Source organism: Taudactylus pleione, unplaced genomic scaffold (genome assembly GCF_031769625.1).
Source record: "Taudactylus pleione unplaced genomic scaffold, aTauple2 ptg000018l, whole genome shotgun sequence".
Taxonomy (NCBI): domain Eukaryota; kingdom Metazoa; phylum Chordata; class Amphibia; order Anura; family Myobatrachidae; genus Taudactylus; species Taudactylus pleione.
Genome location: NW_028284420.1, coordinates 5,065,001 through 5,092,500, shown reverse-complemented (window position 1 = coordinate 5,092,500; position 27,500 = coordinate 5,065,001). Strand labels below are relative to the sequence as shown.

Genomic DNA, 27,500 nt, shown 5'->3' with positions numbered 1-27,500 from the left:
CCCAAAGGCCGGCCCCGCCCCCTGCTATTAGCCGACAATCAGCTCCCTCCCGGAAGGCTGGAGCTGATTGTCGGCAAGTATGGGTTAGGGTAGGGAAAGGGTGGTTAGAGTTAGGCACCCAACTGGGAGGGTAAGGTTTAGGGCGTGGGGAGGGGGGGTTAGGCACTAATGGGGGAAGTTAGGGTTAGACACCTCGAAGGAGGGTAGGGGGAGGGTTAGTGCCCTTACCAGTCCCAGTCGGGATTTGCCTCCTTTGGTCTTCTGGTGTCGGTATATGATCTGGCGGCTCTTCAGCTGCCGGTATTACATACCGAATCCCATCCCACCCTATGACCGAAGACTTTGCTCTCAGACTCAGTTATTTGTCTGCTGGTCCACTCTGTGTACACTTTAACAACTTCCACCATCGAACAATTCACCAGTGCAGCTGTCTTTCTATTGCTCTGCGAGCTCCAACAATAATTCTATGTTCAGGGTCAGTCAGATTGCGTGGTTTACCCATTATTTCATGATTGATACATCTCATTAGGCTCTGCATACCGCCACCTTTCTGTTCTTATAGAGATTCAGACATCCTATGTCAGCATTATCTGCGGAATAGCTACTTTGCATAAAATCGCCAGGTGGTCATAATTTGTCCACTCAGTGTATATTTCAGTAGAATAGTGGTGCGTACACACGGTCACACCGCGGGACGATCAGATAACGATCGTTATCTGATCGTCCTGCATGTGTTGAATGATCGTTATCGAACATCCAACACATGCATGTTTGGCACCTACGACTATAACACGTAGTTCGCGGGTCCCTATAGTAAACAGGCTAACCTGGTCGATATCGACCAGGTATGCCTGCTTGCACGGACTACGGACGATGATCGATAACGGCCATACGCGGCCACGCATCGACCATCGTTTGGTCATTTGCAGGGGCCAGAAGCTGTCAGATTTTAATGATAGCATTGTTAAAATCTGACAGCTTATCTAAAGTGTGTGTACGCACCATAACCCTAAAATTGTTAATTTTTTATGAGCAATAACAAAGGGATTTTTTGTCAGTTATATTTTATATTATAAGTGGCTTAATATCAGTCTAGCAGCTGCACACTAGAGATGACTCAAAACTCGTAGTGGCTGCTAGACTGACACAAACAGTCAGCCCACCCGACCCCCCTCACCCCCAGTCAGTGAATGTCAACAATGAAAGCCGAATGAAGGCGCATACACATCTCCTCCATCTGCGGCTCTCACTGCAGGTCCCCATAGTCAGGATGCCCCCACCTACCTGTGGACCTGCAATGGCTTTCTTCAGACAGGTCCAGAAACGACATGCGCGCACATGGCATTCAGTTTTGAAATGCCCGCGTGTTAAATTATATCATTTTGCCAATATAATCTAATCTAACATCATGGGCTAAATGTAATAGGTTCTGATCTTCAGCTGCTGCGGGGATTTATGAAAGTCTCCCCATATTTTTAAAGTGGCAATCATTTTAAAGGCTAAACCAAGCCACTTTAAAAATAAGGGGTGACTCACATAAATTCCCCCAGCGGCTGAAGATCGGAACCTATTACATTTAGCCCCATAGCTCATGACTACTAAAGTCTCACACTGAGGGGTGTATTTACTAAGCCGTGATAACCTCTTTATAATTCAGGCTTGCATTTATAAATGTGTAACGTGTTGTTGTCAGCTTTTTTTGTGCATTTATTATATTCTTAATTAAATGTGTTCCAAGCATTTAAGTTGCATTTAATGGCTTGCTGACACTTTAACAACAATTCAAATGCTTCAGGTCAAACATATACTGATGATTGATATACGTTTTTATGGTGATTCCTATTACTTGAAAACATAGCTAAATATGCATTGAACGTCAGTGAATAGGACATGCTATACCAGAATGTTGTGCAAATCACTTTCAAACTTGTTTTAAAAAATGACAGTGTATGTACTTTTTAGACATATGTAATTAGATGCATATCAAATGTATAAGGAACGACTGATAAATGGCAAAAATGACCACCAGTGTTTATCGTTTCTGAACGCTTGTCATACTTGGCAAACCACAGACACTAATGCCATTTTACACAGCCTTTAATATTAACATTAAATAATTTAACCCACTTAACTTCCCAGATATACAAGTAAAAAGACCAGTTTGTACTAAACGAGAATCTAGTATAGTCACATATACAGTACAAGCTGGTACAGTCGTTAAGCAATTTAAACACACACAATGATGCATCAAGATATTGATACATCCATAATGACAGAAAAACATTAAAACACTGGCACAAACTTCTACTGACACACACATCGCCCACACACAAGTTATTTACAGAGTGAAGCGTTTCCATGGAGCCCCGGGTTCTCTGCGTTTAATAGATTTATTTTAAATCTCCTGAAGACTTGCGGAACAAGTGGGGGTGGATATTGGCAGCTAGCCCCTCAGGGTCAACAAATACTTACAGAAGGATTACTACAGTTGTGTGCAAATATGATTTATAGCTCACTTTTCAAAGCCCATTGTAGCACCCAAGATTGTCCTGTATTGGAATCCAGAAGTAACAAACCACAGTAGAAATTTGTAGTATTCTATATTTTTGATACCCCAGTATGTCATTCCCATTGTGTTATTTCAAAAAGATGACAAATAAGATTTAAGTGAGCTTTTTTTTACTTGCATCATTACCATTATATGAAAAGGCTTCATACAAACAGCAGATGGATCGAAATGTACCCATAAAATAGACTTTTCTTGAAACGACTTGTGCAGGTTTACAGAAGTGGAGCTATTGCCCATAGTAACCAATCAAATTCTAGCTATTATTTTCTGGAAGGAGCTAGATATATAAATAGAATCTGATTGGTTACTATGGGCATCACCGATACTTCTATACACCCACACTTTGGTAAATATACCCCTTACTGTTAAAAATGCACTTTTCAAAAATAATAGAGAGCATAGGGTTACCTGATCGGCAATTTAAACCCATACATGTATGAATTAGCCTGGTTGCTTGCATATGTTAAAACATAGATGCGTTTTGAATGTCTGCAGTTCTTATTTTCCAAATATACAATAGTCATGTCAACTTATTGCATTGGGACCAACAGCATGTGATTTTCATGTGTGTCCAGTTGGTAATAGCTGAACTAATAACAGATCAGATTTACACATCTAAAAGTTTTGGATGGTTTATGCTTCAAAAAATGACCACAGTAAACTGGGGGGAAAATCAAATTGTGTGCTAGTCTGAAATATTGTGTGCAGCATGGAAATTGTGTTTTTGAAAAATAGTGACATTTTACTTGACAATTTCATTCTTTGACATTGTACAGGATTATTCCACTTTTTATAAAAGGGTGGTGCCCCCCTCCCTTTCTTCTACACTATTGGAAGCACCTACAAAATTATGGCTCCACCAATTAGAGTACTTCCTAATCCCTAGTCTAGTTATGTCTCCCTTCCTTACCACATAATTGAGTTGGTTCTGTTTGTTAATGACATATGAAAGTCCCTCACCAATAATAACCACATTGGGACTTTGCTAAATTGTAATGTAGGCATGGGGAACCCTAGGCTGCAATGTAGAGAGAAGAGTGGGTAAAGAACCTATTTAATTTTAGGTACCTCAAAGACCCTCAGAGAGACCTTCACCAAACAATTAAGCAGCATATGAAAATCTGGGCTTCAACACAGCTGTTGTAAAACATTTATCTGCGTATAGCAGCCAATAATGTGGGTTTAGAAGAGGACCATGAGATTCAACAACAGGATTAGACTAGATGTGGTAATACAGGCCAAAGAAATATGCGTTTACCTTTTAACCCAAGTTACCCTCTTAAATTTTACTGTTACTGCCAAATTAAACTTGCTATATAATCTTAGACACCTATTTAAATGGAATACAAGATTCTTCATAAAACAAATAGATACACTTTTTATTTAGACATAGTAAAAACCAGTGACATAATCCATGGAAAAACAAAATAAAAACTGCAGTTTCACTAAATGTCCACTGAGAGGCAGCATAATCAAAGGCAGGACATTTACATCGGCAAGAGCTCCCTCAGTTCACAGATTTCTTGAGTCTACAAAAACAGTGTACAGTGCAATTAATGCTGTTATTATGATGTAAATAGGTAAACATTCTCAGTAAAGAACAGTGCCTTGATATGTATAAAATAACATACCACACTTATCCTGAGCTATTCTTGATTTCACAAATCCCAGTTTGTAATGTATATTTAAGCCCATTGTTTCACATTAAAATACGTGTTTGTATTTTTAATTTAATGATTGCCTGCAATTATTTAGTGGCTCTACCCAAGTATAAAATATATTAGAACTTCATGTAAGAGGCATCACTTCTGTCAGCTTTAAACTTTCCATATTTCCGGAAGAGCTCTGCATGGCTGGTTTGTGAATGGAGCACAAAGGCCACATATTTTATAGAGAAACACTGGTGCTGGGGAAATGACAGGACTGCTCTCAGTGGTGCAGTGCTCTATATATAGAACATGTATTAAGTAGGCATTAATGACCCATGCAAGCAGTCAAATAGTACATTTCCCCACAAAACTTCAGGTGATCAGATTCGGTGACCTGATGCGATCTGTTGCAGTAATCAAGTATTAATAAGGTGTCATGAGGGTGTAGATAATATGCAAGTTCAGTCTTGCAGGGGTCTGCTGAGAGCTGCAGGGGAGGATAGTGGCATTCCTGAGATGCTTCTTAGGTTTTCTGTGACAAAATATTTCTATTCTTCTTATACTTTCGCAGCATTTTCTTGGCTGCAAAGGTCTCTGTGCTGGGCAGCCATTTTGTGTCTTCGTGTCAGGGCCATTCACCATTTTCTTGAGGCTTTAGAGGGTCAAAACAAATCCCTTGTGGGGAAAAAAATAGCATTTTTAAGACTGTTCGCTCTGCTGATCGCATGGAATGCAATTGCGTGTCACTTCTTCCACTGAGCAGTGTGTTAATAAGACGGTGAGGTGTAAAAGCAGGAGGAGTGTGTATGAGGCATCATGAATGTTGTCTCTCACCCAGTGAGAGAAGGACCCGTGACTCTGAGCAGTTACTGCACTCACTCCATCTCCCCACGGTATGTTATGTTGGTGAAGGTTGAAGTAGCTCCTTTGTACAGCGGGTTGTGTGCCTGAAAGAGCAATGGTGTTAGTGGAAGCTAGCAGTAAACCATTTATGCAATATTTTTCACATTCCATCATGCCCCTCCTCAGAGATCCAATAACCCCACTATGCCGATGCCCGGATGTCTACAGGACACTACGGGTGAATCTGTGCCTTTAAAGGGGCATTATTTCTCTTTCTACATTTTGAATGGGTTGTCCAGTTAAATAAAAGCAATTTTAACTTGAAACCTCATTAAAATGTATATTTTAACACTGCTTCCTCCACCACAATAAATCTTGAGTGGAGATTAAATATAGGCAAGTGTCAAATCATCAAAGCTTGATGATAGATACAATTGTGAGATATAAATCACCGACCAGTCAGCTTCTAACTTACATTTTATAGACTGTGTTTGGAAAATGACAGTTAGGAGCTGATTGGTTAATACTTTTTCTCTCACAATTTTATCTCTCATCAAGCTTTGATGCACAGGCCCCTATGTCTACTCTAGACAACATGATCTGTCTTATCAACAGAAGGTGATAATACAGCTGTTCATTGACAAGTCTCACAGGTAATAAACAGAATATACAGTACAATATATTACTTCAAGTGCTGAGTCTTTGTGATTTCTTCTTTGTGATGCAATGTCTTTTTCTTAGGAATACATGTACATATAAACAAATGATACTAACATAGTGTAGCATTTAAGTAATCGTGTAACACCAAGGTGAAATAGAATATGAAAAACTGTGTCCTAAAGAAATGTTTCCATTAGGTAGATGTCCTGGGTTAATACTTTTACATCATGTGAATAGTGGACAACATAGGGTAATCTTTAATACAGCACACCTTCAGATATGATTGAGCTCTCTTACTACTGTAGAACACAGTATTGGCTCATCATATGTATCTGTTATCAGTGTTCTTCTCTATAAATTCCACAGCTTAGATGGAATCATACTGTATGTTTATTAGGCACATCAACATTGCATCCCCAAGGAGTCTTGTATGGACTCTTGCAGAAATCCCCTCTGGTAATTACAGGAAGTCACTAATGCCAGGTTCCCTGGGGATGCAATGTTGATGTGCCTAGTGAACATATGATTCAGTTTAAGCTGCGAATTTATAGAGAAGAACACTGACCAAAGATGCATGGGATGAGCCAATACTATATTCTACACTAGTAAGAGTAGTGAATCATACCTGGAGGTGTGCTGTATGGATCTGATCACTACATCCCGTGTTATATTAAAGATGATCCTTTAATGGGCCTGTCCACTATTCACATGATGTAAAAGTATTAACACCAGACATCTACATATTGGAAACATTTCTTTGGGACACAGGGCCTGATTCAGACCCGCTCGCGAGCGCTGAGCGCTCGCAAGTGGGTCGATGGTGCCGCATGCACGAGACCCGGGGAGCGACGGGGAAGCCATCGCTCCAGGTCTCGTATCAAAGGGGGCGTGCTGTCGATCTTGATTGACAGCACGCCCCCTTTGGTGGGCATGCCGGGGGCGTGGCTGCCAGACGGGAGCGTTCCTAGTGATGTCAGTGGGAGTGATTTTGGCTCTAATAGAGCCAAAATCACTCCTGGGCTTGCGGTCACCGAGACCCTACCGCAGGGTCTCATCGCAAGCCCGATGGTCAAGACCATCGCGACAATCATCATGGACGCTCGCATAAGCTATGGGTGGTAACCCACAGCTATGCGAGTGTCCAAGAGGCCGCTCCAAGTTTAGGTAGGAGGGCCCTGATTCAGAGCGAGCGCTCTGGTCAGAGTGTCCGGCTCTGAATCAGGCCCACAGTTTTTCATATTCTTTTTCACCTTGGTGTTACACGATTACTTAAATACTACACTATGTTAGCATCATCTGTTTATATTTACATGTATTCCTAAGAGAAAAGGACATTTCATCACAAACAGAAGAAATCACAGGGACTCGGCACATGAAGTCATATAAATTCTGTTTATTATTGATAATTTGGCAGTAAAAAGTGACACTTATTATTTTGGGCTGCAGAGTCAGGAGCGCTGTTTTTGACTACTCACTATTTTGGGTTGTTTAAGTCACAGAAGTAGTTAAACTTCAGCTACATTAACGAGGAAAAGGTGACGACTATTTTTCCCCTCTTGTGACATCTTAGGTCTGTATCTGAGTTTTGTGCAAGCATTTGAGCAAGAGCAAATTTTTGCAGAGTATTATGGGTGAATTGCAGCTGAATACAGCAATGCAGTCACAATAATGCGCATGTCTGCTCACTAGACTAAAGAAAAGATTTAGGACTTGATCCTGCAAGGATCGTAATTGCAAAGCTGCACGCAGGCTATAGATATGAAATATGAATGCAGGCAGCTTTGCAATTGCGATCCTTGCAGATATGGTAATACAGCAGGAGGCATCACACCTCCTATGCATTACTTATCTGAGCTGCATTGTCCAACGCAGCATCGGAAAATCTATGTACCATCGGCCGGCTGTGGTGTCCCATGGGGTCGCGCAGCCGGCCGCCGCAGTTTAGAGGAAGAGGTCAGGATATCTCCATCAGCCGACGGAGATCCTGGCTTCTTCCCTCCCCCGCATCGCCGCGCCCTCCCCGCCCACAAATGGCAGCAGACTGTCAATCACTAACAGTCTGCTGCCTGTCTGCGAGCGAGTCAGCAAGACCCATTCTGCACACTCGCAGAATGGGTCCTGCGCAGATTAAAAAAACCAGCAGGAATCTGTGTTCATTAGCGTGCACTGCTGAATCAGGCCCTTAGTTAATTTAGCAAAAGACAAAAAAGCTACAACAACTGAAAGGTGAAACTAGAAAGTGGGGCTGGCTCAGAGTTTTATGCAAACCCGATGGTTTCCGTGCATCTTCGATGTTTGGAGATCTGCGCTTTCCCAGGATCTGTACTGCTCACGTGCAGATCTGTGTCTGCAACGATAGTCCCATTGCCCCCTAAGCAGCAGCATGATTGACATACTGGGGCAGTTCAGGGCGCAGAAGGGGTAGCGATGGACAGTGTTACAGAAAACGGGGACGTTTCGGCCACATTTTTGGCTGTGCCTAGGCCAGCGGCAGCTTTAATAGCCACGAAAGCGTGAAATACATCTTCAGCAATCTGGGGGTTACTCAGGTGACCTACCTTCACACAGACTATTGATACTGCATCTTCGGATGCGGCAGCAGATCACAAAAGCATGCAATGGGTGGAATTTACATATTTTTGCCCAGCAGCTGCTTTGTGAACTGGGTCCATCTCTGAATCAGGCCCATTGTGACATCCCATAATACTTCACTGTTAATGTCCTGGTTCTTACTACTACTTCAGTAATGCACTGATTATCTTCTTTCACAAGGGGACAATGTAGGTGCATAAGTAAGAGTAACATATACAAAAACCATTCCAGTATTAACACCTGAGATAAAGGCAGCTCAGATTTCCACTAATATTTCTGTGATATATGATCGTTAAATGAGGGTCAAATAATACTACCTTGGAAGAATAAAGGAAACGTTGAGGATAATGATGAAAAGTTCATGTGATGGAAGGCTGCACTTTGACATTCTTCACTTAAGCTAATCGTGGGAGTTCAGTTCTCAGCAAAAGCTGCATTAATCATGCTGAGTGAATTTGCAGAGGGGACATTAGATTGTACTTTGGGGTGTGAACTTACTTTCACACAATGATGCCAAAATATGCTGCACTGTGCTATTTTGTGTCTCGTAAATGACTAGCAGTGTTTAACATACAGACACAGAGATGCATGCTTCAAGACACAATGTCAGTTATGTCCAGTGTAAGCCTTTCTAGGAAAGATTAACTATGACATTTGTTACTAACAGCCGAACAGAACTTAATAGCGGGCTGATGATAGTTGCTGAACATGAGGGCAGACCATTTACCTACAATAAATACTGGCAGATAAGAATGATAGGACTATATGTAGGGGTCTACCTTGACCTCAAGGAAAAGTATATAGCTGGCAAAAGTCCAGAAATTTGTTAAACAGTTTCCTAACTGGGGGTAAAAGACAGGTATGACCAACTGGACAAGGGGCGTTATATCACCAAAGTGGGTTTGGTTTGGTTTATAGGTTTGTACTGTTCCACTCAGGAATTTTAGCAGGGATATAGATTTAGCATGGTTGGCAGACCGTGGGGGCTAGCACCAAATGCGGTGTGGCTAAAGATGTAATGTACAATTGGCCTAATTTGTATAATTAGAGGGGAGTCTATATACACTACTATAACAATTGTGGTGTATCTGTTCCTCCCTTCTACCACATTTCTTACCGTGTCCCACTTAGCCTTTGCTCTCTCCTCTTCAAATTTGGAAAACTCGCGACGGTCGTGGATTGTAATGAGCAGCTTCCAAATAAGTAGAGCCACCAGGCCTATAAGCAGAATTGCTCCCATGACAGACATTAACACCACAAGGATGTCAGGACCCTGAGGGCATTCTGTGAGGAATAAACAAGATGTTATTTGAGGTAGATACAGAGGGCTCTGGCAGTATCTGACACTAAAGTTATTGATTCAGTAAAACCATTATGCTCAGATTTAGTGTACTGTAATGTACTTATGGGCATTTGAACACCTATCTCTGTTGCAATGTGGTTACCACTCTTCTAGGTGCATTCACAATGTGCTTGAAATAGAGATCATTAATCCATTTACTTTTGTATATTTTCAAAATTGTGACATAATATGAATTCACATGAATGTAAAATTAAGGATCTTTGATCATTCTGGATAAGTACATATGGCATACATACTGAATTCTGGATGGACTGTTCGAGGGCAGTAGATGTTAAATTGTACACAGAGTAGACCAGCAGACAAAAAAAGAGTGGCCAGACTTGTTCAGTCCCACAGACGTACAACCGGGCTTCTGATTAAGGGGAATTGGTATGTAATACCGGTGGCTGTTTCAAATACCGACAGCGGCAGGCCGGCGGGTCGAAATCCAGACAGTTAAAGGTAAGTAACCTAACCCTCCCCTCTCCCTCTTCTAACCCTCCTTTAGGGGTGCCTAACCCTAACCTCCCCCCAGGGGTACCTAAACCTAACCACCCCTCCCCGCACCCTAAACCTAACCCTCCTTTGGGGGCCTAACCCTAACTCTAACCACCCCTTCCCCTAGCCTAACCCTAACATTCCCCGGGGGGGGGGGGTGCCTAATCCTAAGTCTCCCCGGGGGTACCTGAACATAACCCCCCCATCTAAGTGTTATACTTACCCGTCCGAGGAGGATCAGGATGGCGGGGGTCGGTGTTCCAGCGTCAGGATTAAGATAGGGGTCGTGGGGGGGGGGGGCAGGTCAAGACTCGGGAGTACAGCTGTTAGCGCGCGCGGGGGGGGTGGGGGAGGTGTTCGGGACTCGGGAGTACAGCCGCGAATGCAGGGGGGGGGCTCAGGAGTACAGCCGCAGGGGGTGGGGGGGTTGGGAGTACGGCTGCAGGGGGGAAGGAGTATGGTCATGAGCGGCAGATGGTGGGGCTGAGGCCACTACTTGTCACCGGCGTTAGCACATGAAGCAGTGAGCTGCAAGGGAGGTCTGAAACACTTAGGTGAGGAAGACGGACAAGAGGGGAGAGAAAAGTAGGGAAGTCAAGTTGCCACCTATTTATTATAATTATTATTACTACTCAGAGGACCTGATTTCCGGACTATCTGAAGTGTTAGCATCTGGAAATTTTTAATTTTTTTAAACTTTTCACTTTACAACTGAGCTCTCCTCATACCCACCGCCTCCTTGCCTGCCTCCAATCATTACCCACCTCCAGTCCTCTACAGCCTAGCAGCAAGCCTCCTCGCCAATCTCCCTGCCCTCATCCAGTCCTCTCCCACCCACCTTCTCACTGCCTAATACCTGCCTCTACCCACCCGCCTCCTTACCTGCCTTCAGTCCACTCCCTTCTACCCACCCGCCTGCCTCAAGTCCTCCCCACCTCCATTCCTCTCCTGCCTACCAGCACGCTTCCGCACGTTTCTCCCTGTCCCCATCCAGTCCTCTCCCACCTACCATCCAGCCTCCTCACCTACCTTTAGTCTTCAGGCCACTCCCTCCTACCCACCTCCAATCCTCTCCTGCCTACCAGCACACCTCCGCACCTGTCTCCCTGTCCCCATCCAGTCCTCTCCCACCTCCTCACTTGCCTTTAGTCCTCTCCTGTCTACTCGCCCGCCTTTTCACCTGCCTTCAGTCCACTCCCTTCTACCCACCCACCTGCCTCCAATCCTCACCCACCTCCAGTCCTCTCCTGCCTACTAACACGCCTCCGCACCTATCTCTCTGTCCCCATCCAGTCCTCTCCGTCCTGCCCTCCCACCTCCTCACCTGCCTTTAGTCATCTCTTGCCTACTCGCCCGCCTTTTCACCTGCATCCAGTCCACTCCCTTCTACCCATTCGTCTCCTCACCTGCATCTAGTCCTTGCCCACCTCCAGTCCTCTCCCAGCTACTAGCTTGCATCCTTGCCTATCTCTTCACCCACCTTCTGTTCTCGCCTACCTACACACTCGCCTCCACTCCTTGCCCATCTCTTCACCTGTGACTGTATTTCCATCTGGACAAATGCCCTCTGCAGCTACTGCTGGCGCTGGGCTGCATAAAAATACATCCCCTTCCTGCCACTATTTTATTTTATTCATGGCATGTCCTGATAGCCGGAGTGAAATTGGTAGGTTTGAGCTCCTGTTTTGGCAAATGTCATAGAAGGTATTTTTAATAAACCAATTTAGAGGCTGACAATCTAACCTTATAAAAGTTAGGGGTAACTGGGCTGATTTCCAGAGAATAATTTCAGTGCATCCAGCGTGGTATACCCCAGCTTGATACCAGTGCAGCCAGCGATCTGTTGCCCATTGCCTAGCAGCAGAGCAGCACCCAGAACCGGGACATCTCCTCCCTGGATCACTTCGTGACCGCTGCAGTGCACACACAGGTAAGTCGTGGCTGTTATGGCGGTGTTGGGTGTTCCATGTTGGACAGAATAGAATAATGACATGACTGCACCCACCACACCCTCAGCACTGCTACATGGTTACAAAGTTACTGCACTGTGTGCATGTGCTAATGTGAAAGTGCCCACAGTAGTAGAGCCCCTTATACAATGCAGTCTGTGGACATTATATAAGGGGCACTACTAATGTGGGCATTCTATAAGGAGTACTACTACTGTGGGCATTGCATGGGGGCACTACTATGGGCATTGCATAAGGAGCACTACTACTGTGGGCATTGTATAGGGAACAATACTACTGTAGGCATTGCATAAGGGGCACCACTATTGTGCACATTGTATAGGGGGCACTACTACTGTGAGCATTGTATAAGGGGCACTACTATTGTGTAGCATAATGTGTATAAATGGGTACTACGGTGTGGTACACTACATTGATGAAAAAAGGGGCGCCTCTTAAGGACACGCCCCTTGTGAGAGGCCATCCCATTTTTCGACATGCGCATAAGTACAACCTTAGATTTTCCATACCCCCACTTCAAAATTCCTACTTCGACCACTAATATATGTAATGTAATATATATATATATATATATATATATATATATATATAAATAATATATATATATATACAGTTAATTATCACGGGTCTTACATCATGCCAGAAGCTGGTTTGTGAAACTCTTTGGGTTCTGACCACAGACAGAACACTTCCAAACCCCGCCCCTCTCCTCCCCTGTGAAAAGTGCTGGATATATTCTTAGATTCTACCAAAGATTGTACTTATAATTTTTATTGAGCACACTATTATTAACATCAAGACCTAAGTGCTTTGAAAGTTGCAATGATTTCCATTGTAGTGAACCACTAAAAGTATTGAGTAAAATCAATATTATTTTAATATGTAAAGACGTGTCCTTATTTACCCATCTTTTTTGAGCTATATGGCCAGGACCGTAACTAGGGTGTTGCAGGGTGTGTGGCCGCACAGGGTGGAGGGTGGTGGTGGGGCACCGGCTCCGAGCTGGGTTCTGTTGTTTTAGAAGTGCTGCCATTAGTTTTTATGCTAGACTGCACCTGCTATTAACATTTGATAGTGGCTGATCCAGTCTGTTCCTCCGGACCACACACTGTTACTGTATAGTGTTGATTTTCCGGACTCACTGTTAATGAGACCCGCCCCCAGCTCTCTGACTTGCTCAGCTCATTGTGACATGGAGTAGAACAGTACACATTAGACGACCTGTGTATCCAGGCAACGTCAGATGCGGCGGACGACATATGGTGCAGTTGTTTGACACCGCATGATGTGGTGAGCGGCCGCACAATATGTTGTTCACCAGCTGCCTCCACAAGCATGTCAGACCATGCGCGCTCCCATACATGATGCTCAATCTGTCAGTTTGATGAACGACCTGTTCATCAAACTGACAGATTGAGCGTCATGTATGGAGTGCGCATGGTCTGACATAGTGTCTACATACTTTAGGTGCGTACACACTGTGCGATCAAGAAAGACAGTACGATTACGACATTGTAATCGTACCATCGTTCCTAATCCCCTGCAGTGCCTACACTGAACGATCAGTCGTTCAGTGCAGGCACACTCCATCATTCCTGAACATGCCAATCTGTCGTTACCGGCAGATTGGCCTGCATGTTCAGGCAATGGACAATGCAGAAACGACCAGCGGGCGCATGTCGTTTCCTACATTTTAGTGCACGATTTGTGCACGATTAGTGAGCGATTGCACGATTACGATGTCATAATCGTGCAATCGCTCAGTAATATCGCCCAGTGTGTACGCACCTTTTGTGATGTGGACGATATGTCCGCCAGTCTAATGTGTATCCACCTTTAGCTGGGTTCGTCTGTCAGCTCTCCAGCCCCATTAGGACTGTTACAGAACTGCAGTAAGTTAATCAGGGGCGGGAGAAACAGGCGGAGGTAGCCTGATGATTACAGAGAAGCAGGGGACTGTCGCATGGGCGGTCAGTGGCCCGGCCAGTTAAAATTCCTTTTTCTATAGACTCCAGGGACCATGCACTGTAGCAACAGGTGCATGGCCCCTATCACCACTCCCCCTGCACACACAGGAGGACATGCTTCCTGAACACCGCACATTGTGGCAGACACACAGACATGATCAGCAACAGGTAAGTGGGGCTGGAGGAAGGTATAGTTGGTATAGTTGAGGGAAGGAATATTAAGAGTAACAAAATTAATTTTGATTACTGCATGGTTTTATGGGGTAATGGGGCTCTTGCTACTAAAGCAGTTAATTATTGATGAAAGGGTTAATTTGTTGAGACTGAGGAAGGTAATCATAGGTGAATGCATATGAAGGAATTAGTTATATGGTTGTTAATTTATAAAGAGAATAAGGGAGTTCATGTTGTAAGAGTGATAATTATGATAATGGTGCAGTAGTAAATTTTTTTTTTTTGGGAGGGTGTTAGTACATGATGAGGAAATATTTTATGGCCATCACAAAATGCTCTATTCTCTGACAGTCACTGCAATGATCTCTGTATTATCTAGCAGTCCCTGCAACGTTCTCTGGGCCTGATTCAGAGCCGGACGCTCTGACAGTGCGCTCGCTCTGAATCAGGGCCAGCCTTCTTTTTTTTTTTAGAGCGGCCAGGAAGATGGTCGCTATAGCAGCTATAGCGAGCGGCCAGGAAGATGGTCAAGACTAGAGATGAGGGGTATCCGAGTCCACCCGAACGCCTGACTCGGATCCCCGTTCGGGGACGAACGGCGGTCGCCTGATGTCGGATTCTCGCTAGAGAATCCGACATCAGGGCTCCTATTGTGTAGGGCAGACCGCTGTGATAGCGGTCTGCCCTACACAGAACAAACACACAGCCGCCAGCGGCAGCTGTGTGTTTGTTACAGCAGCCAATGAGAGTCACACAAACTCTCATGGGCTGCTGCACGGAGGGAGCCGGCTGGAGCTCACTCATGAGCTACGTCTTCCGGCTCCCTCCTCGGCGCGTGGATGCAGAGCGGACGGCGCGGGAGCGGGGATTCAGGTAAGTTTTTAATTTTTTTTATGTGTGTAAGGGCCGGGGGCGCTACTGGGGGGCACAACTACTGGGGGGGTCTGCTACTTGGGGGGGCATACTACTGGGGGGCCATTCTACCGGGGGGGCCTGCTACTGGGGGGCCTGCTACTGGGGGGGCATACTACTGGGGGGCATAATACTGGGGACCATTCTACTGGGGGGGGCATACTACTGGGGGGGGGCATACTACTGGGGGGGCCTGCTACTGGGGGGCATAATACTGGGGGCCATTCTACTGGGGGGGGCATACTACTGCGGGGGCCTGCTACAGGGGGGGCATACTACTGGGGGGGGTTTGTTACTTGTGGGGGCATACTACTGGGGGGGCCATACTACTGGGGGGGCCTGCTACTGGGAAGGCATACTACTGTGGGCATTGTGTAAAGGGGCACTACTGTGTGTCGTAACATAAATAAGAGACACTACTTTATGGTGTAATGTGAATCAGGGGCACTATGGGCCTGATTCAGAGCCGGACGCTATTTGCGGTCGTCGTCCAGAAAATAGGGGTGGCTATTCAAATGAACCGTTCGCTCTTTGCGGTCTGTTCACGCCTCTATGTCTGAACGAGCGAACAAAACTTGCGGTCGTTTTTTGAAAAAATACGCCCCCTGGCCGCTCGCATCCTACGTCATTTCCGCTATTTATTAGATTAATCGAGTACATCGACTAGCGTATGAACTGCTCGCTATTCTTGTGGTTGGTTTTTGCTACCACAATCTTGCGAGCAGTTCTGGCTATAAAACAACCCAATGACGCTGCTGTATTAATTATGCACACCCTTAAAATGCCCGCTTTGACCTTTAAGCACGCCTGCGTTCGGATCTCCACTCCCCGTTTTCAAGCACCTTCCCTGTTACCACCCACATACGCCTCATTCTGTCACTCAAAATAGCAGGCATTCGCTATTTAGCGAACAAACGATTTTCGGCCGCACTGACTGGTTCGCACATGCGTATTACGATCCGTACGCATGCGCAGTTGGGCAAACATCGCTCAGAGCGAACGAGCGGCCGCTTACGAGCGGCTCTGAATCAGGCCCAATGTGTGGTGCAATGTGAATAAGATTGTGCACTGTGACTCCTAGGGCCGTAGCCCACTTTGTAAACAAGTACTGTGATTCTGCTGTTTCATAGATGTGCTTTATACTGTGGTGTCTGTGTCGTTGTGCCGCTGCTCTGTCGCTTAGTAACCAGTCAGCTCACTGCAACCTTTGGCAAATAATGTTGAAAACAATATTATAAGCTGTGAGGTGTTCTAAATTGACTGGAAATTAATGTTATTGAGGTTAATAATACTCTAGGAGGAAAAAAAAGACCAATTTATGTGATTTTAGCTTTTTTTTGCAAATTTTTGTAAAAAAATCCAAATCCAAAGCCAGTCACCGCAGTTTGGCAAATGCAAATCCAAAGCCGGACGACGAATTAGAACCAAATCCAAATCCGGCAAAAATGGTCCGGCGCACATCCCAAGTCAAGACCATCGCGACCATCGGGCTTGCGACGAGACCCTTGTGGTAGGGTCTCGTTGCCGCAAGCCCAAGAGTGCTTTTGGCTCTAACAAGTGATGTCAGTGGGGCCGGCCCCATGGGAATGCCTCCGTCTGGGCAGCCATGCCCCCGGCCCGCCCACCAAAGGAGGCGTGCTGTCAATCAACATCGACAGCACGCCCTCTTGGCTACGAGACCCGGAGCGACGGTTTGCCCGTCACTAACCGGGTCTCGTGCATGCGCACATTGGAGACTGCTCCATCTAGTGGTCACTGCAATGTTCTCTGTATTCTCTGGTGATCTCTTTGACACTCTCTGTATTATCTGCCGGTTGCTGCAATGCTCTCTGTTTTGTATGGTAGTCACTGGTATTTGCCATTGCTGTTACTCGCCTAGGGCACTCAAATGCCTAGTTACATCTCTGCATATGGCATGAGAAGCATGCCAAGACTTAGGGCTTCATTCAGAGGCGGCCGTACGGTCTACGACCGCACGGCCGCCTCGATGTTTGTCCAGTGCGCATGCGCACGAGGGAGCCGGCTCCTTCGTGCGCATGCGTGAGACCCGCTACGACCGACAGCGCCGGTCGTAGCGGGTCTCTTTCCAAAGGGGGCGAGCTGTCGATGTTGATTGACAGCTCGCCTCGTTTGGAAGGCGGGCCGGGGGGGTGGCAGCCCAAACGGAGGCGTTCCCATGGGAACACCTGCCGTTTGGGGGAGGCCCCACTGACATCACTAGTGATGTCAGTGGAGAGCTTCCGGCTCTGACAGAGCCAGAAGCTGTCCGGGGCTTACGACAAGTGAGACCCTACCCTAGGGTCTCGTCGTAAGCCCCGATGGTCGCGATGGTCTATGACCATCGCGACCATCACCTTAGCGGTCGTTAGAGCTGTGGGTGTAAACCCACAGCCTAACGACCGAAACAGAGGCGGCCGGTCAGGATGCAAGTGGCCGCCCAGTTTCTGAGCGACCGCTTGCATCGTCCGACCGCCTCTGAATGAGGACCTTAATGCTATGGGTAGCTACTTTCAGACTTTTATAACTTTTATCTAAATCTTGCACTGCATAGCAAATTTACGTACCGCAGCTGTATGCAAACACAATTGTAGTGTACTGGGTGCGTAGTTGTACTTTTATCACAGTCGTACCAGTATAAATTAGCACATTACACATGATACTGCGACACTGTGTAGTGGGACGCATGGCACAGCTTAGTCATATGGATCGTGGGTCTTTTGCCTTTTTCTCATATCATCGTCCATGTTCCACACTACTGTGTCATGCAAAGACGCTAGTGGTGTGCTCATACTTTGTGCTTTTTTCACATTCACAGCAGGGTTGCATAAAATTTGCTTGTTTTTTTTTAACGGATTTATTTGATTTTTATAGGATTTTTTAATTAAAAATTTTTTTTAAATAAACCTTTACAAATGTAAAAAGTTTACTTAAAAATTTTTTTTTATTCAAGTTCCTATTTAATTCCAAAAAAATCTGATTTAAATCAAATAAGTGAATTTTTTTTCTTTTAAATCCGATTTTATGCAACCCTGATTCGCAGTTTGAGACACGCAAATACTGTAAAATACTGAGTGACGGGATGCAAGGTGGCTTGGTCGCATTTTTCATGGCCCTGTTTAGAGCGATTTGAAGACAGATTAGTAAGGACAAATCTTAGAATGTATTCTCATCTATTTTACGTCTAGCATGCTTCAATCTGAATTCCAGGAAGTGAAATCATGTCAGGAGAATTTTTTTTCTGTCCCAATGCAGTACTAATGGAACCATTGTTTATATATAAACAAAAGCCATGGAATCAGCACAGATCTCACTTTAAAGGCCATGCCAGTTACCAGAGAGTTAATATCAGTTAATATGTGATTCTGTTTTGTTACTGAGGAAATGTATCACAGCTTGTTAGAGTGGACTACAAGAATTCCTGTAAAGTTTATGTTTTTCTCATGCACATACCAGCTTCTGGGACATGTTACTGAAAGTTTAAGTGGGCGGTGTATGTTATTAATGATATATTTATTTCAGGGCAGGCAGAACACTGCCAGAGAAAATCTGCACACTGGACTTTTTTAAATGTTACTGATATCAGTATACTTTGGCTGTAGTAAGAATGACTGACTGTGAAAACGTAATCTAAAACTGGTACTTTTGTATTCTGAAGGGAAATACCACTTTTTCTGAAAACATACGGTATGCTATGGTACTATCACTTCCATAATAGCACAGTGGTCACACCCAAACTGTGGTAGACACATTTTGAGGTACTAATGGATTCAGGGCCTGATTCAGACCCGCTCGCAAGCGGGTTGATGTTGGCCAAGTGCGCATGCGCACGAGGGAGCCGGCCCTTCGTGCGCATGCGCGAGACCCGCATAGCAACGGGCAAGCCGTCGCTATGGGTCTCGCTACAAAGGGGGCGTGCTGTCGATGTTGAGTGACCATTGCGACCATCTTTTTGGCCGCTCGCTATAGCTGTGGGTGGTCACCCACAGCTATACGAGCGGCCAGGAGGCCACTCTAAAAAAAAGAGAGGGAGGGCACTGATTCAGAGCGAGCGCTCTGAAAGAGTGTCCGGCTCTGAATCAGGCCCTCAATTCACTAGGAACCAGTGACATCACAGAGGCAGAATGTTACCTGTTCACAACTAATTAATATGCAGCGCTCTCTGTGAAGTCACTAGTTCCACAAAATAAATAGGCAGTATTCTCAGAAACATGTAATTAAATATGGCTGCTGTAACTGTATGTAGGTGACACGTGAGATGTAAATTAAAGACATTTTATATATATATATATATATATATATATACATACATACATACACACATACAGTCAGGTGCATAAATATTGGGACATTGACAGAATTTTCATATTGTGGCCTCTATTCACCACCACAACGGCTTTGAAATGAAACAAACAAGATGTGCTTTAACTGCAGACTTTCAGATTTCATTTGAGGGTAATTACATCCAAATCAGGTGAACGGTGTAGGAATTACAACGGTTTCTAGATGTGCCTCCCACTTTTTAAGGGGCCAAAAGTAATGGGACTATCAACTCAAAAGCTATTTCATGGACAGGTGTGGGCTATTCCCTCGTTATTTCATTATCAATTAAGCAGGTAAAATGTCTGGAGTTGATTCTAGGTGTGACATTTGCATTTGGAATCAGTTGCTGTCGACTCTCAATATGAGATCCAAAGAGCTGTCACTATCAGTGAAGCAAGCCATCATTAGGTTGAAAAATCAAAACAAACCCATCAGAGAGATAGCAAAAACATTAGGTGTGGCCAAATCAACTGTTTGGAGCATTCTTAAAAAGAAAGAACGCACCGGAGAGCTCAGGAACACCAAAAGACCCAGAAGACCACTGAAAAGAACTGTGGTGGATGACAGAAGAATTATTTCCCTGGTGAAGAAAAACCCCTTCACAACAGTTGGCCAAATCAAGAACACTCTCCAGGAGGTAGGTGTATATGTGTCAAAGTCAACAATCAAGAGAAGACTTCACAAGAGTGAATATAGAGAGTTCACCACAAGATGTAAACCATTGGTGAGCCACAAAAACAGGAAGACCAGATTAGAGTTTGCCAAACAACATCTAAAAAAGCCATTACAGCTCTGGAACAACATCCTATGGACAGATGAGACAAAGATCAACTTGTACCAGAGTGATATGAAGAGAAGAGTATGGAGAAGAAAAGGAACTGCTCATGATCCAAAACATACAACCTCATCGGTGAAGCATGGTGGTGGTAGTGTCATGGTGTGGGCATGTATGGCTGCCAATGGAACTGGTTCCCTTGTATTTATTGATGACGTGACTGCTGACAAAAGCAGCAGAATGAATTCTGAAGTGTTTCGGGCAATATTATATGCTCATATTCAGTCAAATGCTTCAGAACTCATTGGACGGCGCTTCACAGTGCAGATGGACAATGATCGGAAGCATACTGCAAAAGCAACCAAAGAGTTTTTTAAGGCTAAAAAGTGGAATGTTATGCAATGGCCAAGTCAATCCCCTGTCCTGAATCCGATTGAGCATGCATTTCACTTGATGAAGACAAAACTGAAGGGAAAATGCCCCAAGAACAAGCAGGAACTGAAGACATTTGCAGTAGAGGCCTGGCAGAGCATCACCAGGGATGAAACCCAGCGTCTGGTGATGTCTATGCGTTCCAGACTTCAGGCTGTAATTGCCTGCAAAGGATTTGCAACAAAGTATTAAAAAGTGAAAGTTAGATTTAGGATTGTCTAGTTTGTCCCAATACTTTTGGCCCCTTAAAAAGTGGGAGGCACATATAGAAACCGTTGTAATTCCTACACCGTTCACCTGATTTGGATGTAATTACCCTCAAATTAAATCTGAAAGTCTGCAGTTATAGCACATCTTGTTTGTTTCATTTCAAAGCCATTGTGGTGGTGAATAGAGGCCAAAATATGAAAATTCTATCAATGTCCCAATATTTATGCACCTGACTGTATATATATATATATATATATATATATATATATATACACACACATTTACAATATATTTATTTTATATAACTGCCAACCTCAGCCATTTGTTTCTGTAATAAATCTTTGTGCTATTTTCAAATATTTTCCAGTTCGATTAATCTGGGTTGAAATAAATGTTGGTAAATCTGTTTCACAACAGTTACTATAATTAGATATAGGCAGAAAAGAAACAAGTTGTGCAATTGCTGGGGTTGTTACCTTATGCTGGTCAGTGACAAGTTCTGCACAGAAAACAATATCACACGCAGACATAGATTTAAGGTGCCCATCCACTAGACGATTAAGTTGAGCGATTGAACGATAACAATCGTTCATAAATCGTTTGCAAAAATGTCTAAAACGACCAGCAATGCCCGTGCCTGCTGGTCGTTTAGATATCTATCATCGTGCAAACATGCTGGTCAACCTGACGATAACGTCAGGTTGAGCAGAGCTGGCCCTAGCCAAATTAGTGCCCTAGGCAAGATTTTGGGTGGTGCCCCCCCCCCTTGGGATCCTGAAAAGAGATGTGGCCTCACAGAAGGGGCATGGCCTCACTGTGCTTTGGCCCCTTCCTCCATTGTGCTGTGCTCCCATCACTCTTCTCCCAGCACAGATCACAGCACCTCGCACCCAGCATAGATCACTGCTGTGACCTGTGCTGTGCTGGGAGAGGGGTGGTGGGTAGGGTGAGGGGTGATGGGTGGTGTGCTGTATTGGGTGATGAGTGCTGTGATCTGCACTGTGCTGGGACAGGGGTGCTGTGCTGTGAGAGGGGTAAGGGTGCTGTGCTGGTGAAGTGTGCAGTGCTGGGAGATGGGTGCAGTGCTGTGCTGTGCTGGGAGAGGGCTACTGTCAGCTGTGCTTTGCTGGGAGCACCCATCACCCTGGCCTTCACCCAGCATAGCACCCCCCTCTCCCAGCACAACACAGTGTCAGCACCCCTCACCTGATCCAGCACCTCTATACCAGCAAAGCACCCCTCTCTCAGCACAGCAGAGAACACAGCACCCACCACCGCTCAACCAGCATATCGCCCAGCAACCCGGTCCTCACCCAGCACAGCAACCCCCTTTCCCAGCACAGCACGATGGCACTCCTCACCTGAAACAGCAACCCTGTCCCAGCACAGCATCCCCCCACTCACCCAGCAGTCAGGCCCTCACCCAGCACAGCACCCCCCTCTCCCAGCACAGTGTCAGCACCCACCCTCACCCAGCATCCCTATCCGAGCAGAGCATCCCTCTCCCAGCAGTGAACACCACAGTGCTCCAGCCCTCTCTCAGATACAGACTTACTTTACTTGAGCGCTGCCTGCAGAGCCACCCAACTTGAGGTACAGCAAGCCATGGGCAGCGGACACGCTTTTCCTGGCTTAGGCTGGCAGGACGCATCCTGGTACATGCCACGCCATGGCCGGCCTGGCACTTTCCACTAGCCGCCATCCTGGTGCCCCAGCCCTGCAAACCACCACTGCTGCCCACTCACTGTTTGCTGCTGCCGAGCCCGATTAGAGCTTTCAGCTGAGCTTCGATCGTGGATGCTGCACAGCAGTAGTAGCAACTGCCAGAGTCTCTGCCCAGCCAGCAGCAGGTTCCTTGGCCGTGCTTGCCCCAAACCTCCACCGGCCCTAGGCGGGCTTGGATGCCCTAGGCATTGCTTAGTATGCCTATGCCTAGGGCCAGCTCAGAGGTTGAGCATGTTTGTAGATGATTGATGAGCCTGCACTGACCGACTGCTCGTTCAGTGCAGGCTCAGCACAGACAGACAAATGACTGCACGATTACAATGTTGTAATCGTGCAGCCATTTTCATGTCTGCTAGTGGATGGGCAACTTTACAAGTCTATGAGTCCACATAATCCCCTCCCCAAAACATGTAGCTCTCCATGTTTCCTTCCCATACTGTTTCCCATTTGTATGGAAAGGGTCAATGGTACAACCATGAGTGAGCCCGTGATTTAAAAAAAAAATATATAAATAATATCATTAATATACAAAATAAAAAAAACAAACTTGTTTAATAAGGAAAAACGCTTCAGCATAAAAGTGATTCCACTCATAAGAAAAATTATTTAATTTAATTTTTGCATCAATCAGTTTCCGTGGAATCGGTATGAAATACAGCCGGACCCATGTCCGGCGGTTCAAATCCCGACGCCGGAAGACCGGCAAGAGAAGATCCCAACACGTGAGTTTTTAAAGTATTACTAACCCTATTCTTCCCCCTAACCCTCCCTTAGGGGTGCCTAACCCTAACCTCCCCCCCAAGTGCCTAACCCTAACTCCCCCTTCCCCGCAGCCTAAACTTAAGTCTCCCGGGGGGTGCCTAACCCTATCCTCCCCCCTAGTGCCTAACCCCTCCTTCCCCGCAGCCTAAACTTAAGTCTCCCGGGGGGGTGCCTAACCCTATCCTCCCCCCGGGGGTGCCTAACCCTAACCCCCCCATCCCCTAGCCTAACCCTCCCAGGCGAGTGCTTAACCCTAAGTCCCCCCCCAGGAGCCCTTAACATAACCCTCCCCCCCGTGGCTCTCCGCACCCGGCTTACCTTTAGTATGACAGGCGTCGGGCTCCTGGCATAGGTATAATGACAGGCGTCGGGATTTGGACACCTGCCATTACTCCCCTGTCGGGATTGCACAGTCGGGAAGCTGGCAGTCGGCATTTCGCATTTCAACCGTCGGCTTCCTGACTGCATCCCGTTTCCGTTTTGTACAGTAGACAACGCTAAAAAGATAAAATATGGCAGCGCTTAATTGGTGCGAGAAGTTGTGTGTCCACTGTGCGATTCTTACCTGCCTCATTAATGACATATAACACAGACTTCCCACTGGAGTCCTCATGGTACTGAAACCTGACCACACAGTCATTCTCGTCCTTATATGTGCAATTCACAGCATCCTTCCCATTATCACCTGAGGAGAAAATTGACAATTAGCATAAAACAAAATCATCAGCCCTGCATCACAACCCATATGCTGCCCTGCATCACATCCCATACCTTACTACTGACATGCATCACATCCCATACCTTACTGCTGCCCTGCATCACATCCCATACCTTACTGCTGCCCTGCATCACATCCCATACCTTACTACTGACATGCATCACATCCCATACCTTACTACTGACATGCATCACATCCCATACCTTACTGCTGCCCTGCATCACATCCCATACCTTACTGCTGCCCTGCATCACATCCCATACCTTACTGCTGCCCTGCATCACATCCCATACCTTACTACTGACATGCATCACATCCCATACCTTACTGCTGCCCTGCATCACATCCCATACCTTACTGCTGCCCTGCATCACATCCCATACCTTACTACTGACATGCATCACATCCCATACCTTACTACTGACATGCATCACATCCCATACCTTACTGCTGCCCTGCATCACATCCCATACCTTACTGCTGCCCTGCATCACATCCCATACCTTACTGCTGCCCTGCATCACATCCCATACCTTACTACTGACATGCATCACATCCCATACCTTACTACTGACATGCATCACATCCCATACCTTACTGCTGCCCTGCATCACATCCCATACCTTACTGCTGCCCTGCATCACATCCCATACCTTACTACTGACATGCATCACATCCCATACCTTACTACTGACATGCATCACATCCCATACCTTACTGCTGCCCTGCGTCACATCCCATACCTTACTGCTGCCCTGCATCACATCCCATACCTTACTACTGACATGCATCACATCCCATACCTTACTGCTGCCCTGCGTCACATCCCATATCTTACTGCTGCCCTGCGTCACATCCCATACCTTACTGCTGCCCTGCGTCACATCCCATACCTTACTGCTGACATGCGTCACATCCCATACCTTACTGCTGCCCAGCATCACATCCCATACCTTACTGCTGCCCAGCATCACATCCCATACCTTACTGCTGCCCTGCATCACATCCCATACCTTACTGCTGCCCTGCATCACATCCCATACCTTACTGCTGCCCCGCATCACATCCCATATCTTACTGCTGCCCTGCATCACATCCCATACCTTACTGCTGCCCTGCATCACATCCCATACCTTACTACTGCCCTGCATCACATCCCATACCTTACTGCTGACATGCATCACATCCCATACCTTACTGCTGCCCTGCATCACATCCCATACCTTACTGCTGTCCTGCATCACATCCCATACCTTACTGCTGCCCTGCATCACATCCCATACCTTACTGCTGCCCTGCATCACATCCCATACCTTACTGCTGCCCTGCATCACATCCCATACCTTACTGCTGCCCTGCATCACATCCCATACCTTACTGCTGCCCTGCATCACATCCCATACCTTACTGCTGCCCTGCATCACATCCCATACCTTACTGCTGCCCTGCATCACATCCCATACCTTACTGCTGCCCTGCATCACATCCCATACCTTACTGCTGCCCTGCATCACATCCCATATCTTACTGCTGCCCCGCATCACATCCCATACCTTACTGCTGCCCTGCATCACATCCCATACCTTACTGCAGCTCAGCATCACAACTCACACCTCACTTCAGCCCAGAGTCTTAACCCAAACTTTACTGCAGCCTAGCATCACAACCCACACCTCAATTCAGCCTAGAGTCACAATCCACACCTCACTTCAGTCCAGTGCCACAACAAAAACCTCACTTGTGTCACAAACCACACCTTTCTTCAAACTAGCGTCATAACCCCTATCATACTTGCATCGATCGAGAATCACAACCCATATCATTCTTGCCCATTGATAATTTGCAGGGCTGCCTCAAATGAGAGTCTGACTGGGTAGGTCATGGCATAGCTTGGCTGGATCATGGATGGGACTTGTTAAAAATGTTTTGGTATTTTTGAGAGCTATGCCATACTCACCAAGCTCTTTCACAGACTCAATCTCATCACGACATATTCTCTTGCACAAGGATTGCTCAATCCAAGGGCCCCGCTCAAACTTCTTGCACTCCACACAGCCCCTGTGTTACAGTGAGAGATAAAGGGTGATATGAAACAAAAATATAAAGAAAAAGCTGAGGTTTACACAGAGTAGTAAATGTTAAAGGGAGCACTTTCCTACACTTCAGGGAGTTGGTGGAGGTTAACACTGCAACTCACTTCTTAAAGGTGCAAGCATCTGGACAAGTTGGACACTTCTCACAAGTGTCTCCATATGAACCGGGCTGGGTGCAGTCACATTTCCCGCAGATACACTGTCCCCTTCCACTGCACAAGAGCCCACTGCTGGACATACACGTGTCTGTGCGTGTGGTGCAGTTGCAGTAACTTCCCGTCCAGTCAGATTCACAAATACAATCACCACAGTTACACTGTCCATGTCCTAGTAGGTTAAAAAAAAAAGATTATTATATAGAGATGATATTATGTATATTTGAATTCTAAGAGAGGAGGGTCCTTATTACAATTCTATATTACCACTTTTATACTAAAGTCCCGGGTCTGACCTGGTATTTGGAACATAGGGCCTGATTCAGATCCGGTCGCAAGTGTTGTGCGCTCGCAACCGGGTCGATGGTGGGCCAGTGCGCATGCGCACGATGGAGCCGGATCCATCGTGCGCATGCGCGAGATCCGGATAGCGACGGACACTCTGTCGCTCCGGGTCTCGCAAAAAAGGGGGTGTGCTGTCGATGTTGAGTGACAGCACGCCCCCTTTGGTGAGCGGGCCGGGGAGTGGCTGCCCAAACGGAGACGTTCCAATGTGAACGCCTCCATTTGGGGGCGGCCCCACTGACATCACTCGTGATGTCAGTGGGAGAGATTTCGGCTCTGTTAGAGCCGAAATCTCTCTGGGGCTTGCGGCAACGAGACCCTACCACAAGGGTCTCGTCGCAAGCCCGATGGTCTTGACCATCGCGACCATCTTCCTGGCCGCTTGCTATAGCTGTGGGTGGTCACCCACAGCTATGTGGGCGGCCAGGAGACCGGCCCTGATGCAGAGCGAGCGCTCTGTCAGAGGTACCGGCTCTGAATCAGGGCCATAGTTACAAATCCGGGTCAGACCCGGGACAGACCCCGTTTCCACTGTAGCACTGACCCAGGCTATTCCCGGGTCGGAGCCGTTCACACTGCACACGGGTGCAGTGGAACTGTTCTTCCAGCGCTTAGAGATTACATCATCTCCAAGCACCGAGAAACCCGGAAGTACCCATGCTGTAAATGGGACCCGGGTCGTATGACCCGGGTTACCCATTTACACTGCAGGGTTGTACGGATCATTCCCATGTTAAAATCCTGCGAGTTGGATTGCCGGGTCACTCGACCCGGGAATACAACCCTTGC

General features: G+C 46.1%; 1 protein-coding gene across 1 annotated transcript in view; it reads right to left on the bottom strand.

The window, feature by feature from the left end:
• Window positions 1-3,932: 3,932 nt before the first annotated feature.
• Window positions 3,933-27,500, bottom strand: part of ITGB3 (integrin subunit beta 3) — a 118,981-nt gene continuing 95,413 nt past the window's right edge. The window contains exons 11-15 of the mRNA XM_088442436.1: window positions 26,316-26,538; window positions 26,076-26,176; window positions 23,966-24,085; window positions 9,431-9,597; window positions 3,933-5,165 (exon numbers count right to left, since the gene is read on the bottom strand). Of these exons, the coding sequence (XP_088298562.1) occupies window positions 5,094-5,165; window positions 9,431-9,597; window positions 23,966-24,085; window positions 26,076-26,176; window positions 26,316-26,538 (683 nt within the window). The 3' untranslated portion in view covers window positions 3,933-5,093. The remainder of the gene's footprint in view (window positions 5,166-9,430; window positions 9,598-23,965; window positions 24,086-26,075; window positions 26,177-26,315; window positions 26,539-27,500) is intronic.